The sequence below is a fragment of the Pteropus vampyrus genome, unplaced genomic scaffold, assembly GCF_000151845.1.
Source record: "Pteropus vampyrus isolate Shadow unplaced genomic scaffold, Pvam_2.0 Scaffold86, whole genome shotgun sequence".
Lineage (NCBI taxonomy): Eukaryota > Metazoa > Chordata > Mammalia > Chiroptera > Pteropodidae > Pteropus > Pteropus vampyrus.
Window position 1 is genome coordinate 1103911 of NW_011888867.1, and position 3255 is coordinate 1107165.

The following is a 3255-nucleotide window of genomic DNA, read 5'->3' on the forward strand; positions in this document are numbered from 1 at the left end:
TACTAGGAGTTCAGGCTCGCCTGTGACCCCAGACCCTCCCATTTTCCAGCCTGGATAACCCCAAGTTCCCCAGCATCCTGGCTCGCCTGGAGGAGTCTCCTGTGTGCCAACGTCTGCCCCTCACCTCCTTCCTCATCCTGCCATTTCAGAGGATCACACGCCTTAAGATGCTGGTGGAGGTACCTAGGTGGAGATGCTGCTTGCTGTGCCCTCCACCGGGGCACCACTGGGTGGGCAGGGTCACAGGGGGAGGTCATTGCCTGCCTCATTGCACCAACCCTACCCTCCAGAACATCCTGAAGCGGACAGCACAGGGCTCTGAAGATGAAGACATGGCCACCAAGGCCTTCAATGCCCTCAAGGAGGTGAGTTCAGCGGGATAGGGGCTGTCTAGCTCTGGAGGGCCTCCCTGGAACCCCAGTATGTCTCTAAAAGAGCCCCAGCCTTTAGAGCCTCTGATTCCCAGGCGGGAGTCTGAGGCTGGGCTCTGGGAGCCAGGGTTGGGGGCTGCAGGTGACCCAGCCATGGCCTCCCCAGCTGGTACAAGAATGCAATGCCAGCGTGCAGTCCATGAAGAGGACGGAGGAGCTCATCCACCTGAGCAAAAAGATCCACTTTGAGGGCAAGGTGCATGCCCGCAGCGGGTGGAATGGGCACACAAAGGGGAGTTCTCGCCCCCTCCTTCCCTGGGGACTGCAGGCCAGTTCATCGCTGCCTCCCCCTCCCATCCTTGTCCTGTGCTCTCCACCCTGCTTTTCTGGGCCTGACCTGTCCTCCCTCTTGCCTCCATTCTCCCAGATCTTCCCACTGATCTCTCAGGCCCGCTGGCTGGTGCGGCATGGGGAGCTGGTGGAGCTGGCACCACTGCCCGCAGCTCCCCCGGCCAAGCTAAAGCTGTCCAGCAAGGCAGTCTACCTGCACCTCTTCAATGACTGCTTGCTGCTCTCCCGGAGGAAGGAGTGAGTCGGGGCCTGGTTGCGGGGGAGGTAAATTGGAGCTGGGCTCCCTTCTTCCCTACAAATGAGCTCACGACCTGGGCCCAGGAGCCCCAGCTCCTGTGCCAGGCTGTGTTGCTGGGGCACCCTGAGTCTGGGATCTTTGATCTTTCCTGCAGGAAAGACAAAGATTCAAGGCAAGTTCATCATCCAGACCTGAGACTCAAAGGCTGGACTGTGTGCAGAAAACTTGAAGTTGCTCTGAATTTAAGCCACTTAGGGCAGAGATTAAGAGCATAGCCCTAGAGTCCCAGCTCTGCCTTGAGTCATAATGATAATAGATAACATTTACTGAGCACCTATTCTGTGTCAGGCATGCCATATGGATTATTCCCTTTAGTCCTCTAAACAACTTTCTGGGAAGTAGGCTCCCTTCTTATTCTCAAGATCATGGAGCTGGTAAGTACAGGAGCCCAGAGGAGGCCAGGTCTGTCTGATGTTAAGATCCCAGGCCCTTAACCACTGTGCTATCCTGTCTTCTGTCTATAAAATAGAGGCTACGATGTAGGGAGAGTCCATGTGATAATAATACATGAAAAGAGCTTAGCAGAGTGCCTGGCACATAGTGAATACTCGCTCAGTATTAGCTATGATTATTGTAAGTGAGGGAGAGGACTTCCTGAGTGAGGTAAGCCTTCAGGCTAGACGGGATGAAGGATGGACATTTTAGGCTATGGGAATGACCTGGGCCCAGGAGCCCCAGCTCCTGTGCCAGGCTGTGTTGCTGGGGCACCCTGAGTCTGGGATCATTCCTGATTTATTTATTCATTCCTGATTTATTTATTCATTCAAGAAATCATCACCGAACCCCTGTTCTGTACTGGGCCCTCTCATGGGTGCTGGGGACATGAGACTTATTCTCTGCTCACAGGAGCTCTCAGACCTGTGAAAATGCATCCTGATAACCACCTGGTCAGGGTTTTGATGGAAGGGAATACCACACTGTAGCATATGCTGGTGTGGGGTGAGAATCAGCAAAGCGTCATGGAGGAAGAGAGATTCGAGCTGGATTTTAAAGGATAAGTAGGAGTTTTCCAGGTAGAGGAGTTTGGGAGGACATAGCAGTCACAGGAAGGTATAAGAGCAGAGTGTGTTTGGGAGATGATGAAGCCTTATGTGGCTGGATTTGAAGAGAGGAAAGGCAGGAGAGGGAAGATTGGGGTGCTGAAAGTCAGGGTAGAGAGGTGGACTTCTGAGGGCAGTAGGGAGCGCAGAGAGTCAAGCTGAGGTGTGGCGTTTTCTTCCTGGTCAGTGTGGAAGGTGGACCGGAAGGGGAGAAACTGCAAACTGTTGCAGTTGCCCAGGTGAGAGCAGATGCTCCAGAAGTGTTAGGGGGTTGGCAGATAAGCGCATTCCGGGACAATAAGGAGTTAGATAGGACGTAGGTGCTGGTGGGGTTTGGGGAGGCGGAGAAAGGAGACGCAAGAATGACTACTGAGGAACTTGACGGGGTCGTTCACTGGAATGGGAACCGTGAAGGGATCTGGTTTAGAGTGGGAGATACTGAGCTCCGTTTGGACGGGTTGAGATGAAGGAACCAATGGAACATCCTCAACTTCCCCCCAACCCGCTCATCCTTCCTGCAAGTGGACACAAACTGTGGGAATAGAGTGGCAAACAGGAGACAAAGTTCAGCTTCTAGGCCAGTTAGCGAGTCAAACACTAAACAGTCCAGAGGTCTCATCGGAGTGGCTGCCTAGTTGACTCTTGAGAACAGGGGCTCAGGGCAGACGCTCAGAGAGAAGTTGACACCATGTCTGCGGAGGGGCTGGTCTTCTCACCTTCCACCTGTCAGTGAGCTGGCAAGAACGAAGCTCCCAGTTCCTTTTGGGGATTTGCTGGCTGCCAGGGACGCAGTACCCTGTGCAGCCAAGTTTCCTTGGGGAGAGTGCTAGAGGGACAGACAACCCTTTCTCCTCCCTTTAATCAGAATTAAAGGGAGAATGGGGGCCGGGAGCCTGGGCACGGACCAGGCTGACCTCACCTTCCTGGTCCTGCAGGCTAGAAAAGTTTGCTGTCTTTGTCCATGCCAAGATGGCCGAGCTGCAGGTGAAGGACCTGAGCCTGAAGCCCCAGGGGATCCCTGGCCACGTGTTCCTCCTTCAGCTCCTTCATGGGCAGCATACAAAACACCAGTTCCTGCTGAGGGCCCGGACGGAGTGAGTGGGCCTGGGTATGGGGAGGCAGGACCCCCAGGCAGGCACAAGGCCTTCTATCTCTGGCTTTGGGATGGTGGCATAAGGCAGGACATGGGCAGAAC

General features: G+C 54.5%; 1 protein-coding gene across 1 annotated transcript in view; it reads left to right on the forward strand.

The window, feature by feature from the left end:
* The window catches only part of ARHGEF19 (Rho guanine nucleotide exchange factor 19), a 12014-nt gene that overhangs the window by 5473 nt on the left and 3286 nt on the right, over positions 1 to 3255 (forward strand). The window contains exons 7-11 of the mRNA XM_023532647.1: positions 33 to 179; positions 291 to 365; positions 538 to 627; positions 799 to 959; positions 2996 to 3154. Coding sequence (XP_023388415.1) covers positions 33 to 179; positions 291 to 365; positions 538 to 627; positions 799 to 959; positions 2996 to 3154 — 632 coding nt within the window. The remainder of the gene's footprint in view (positions 1 to 32; positions 180 to 290; positions 366 to 537; positions 628 to 798; positions 960 to 2995; positions 3155 to 3255) is intronic.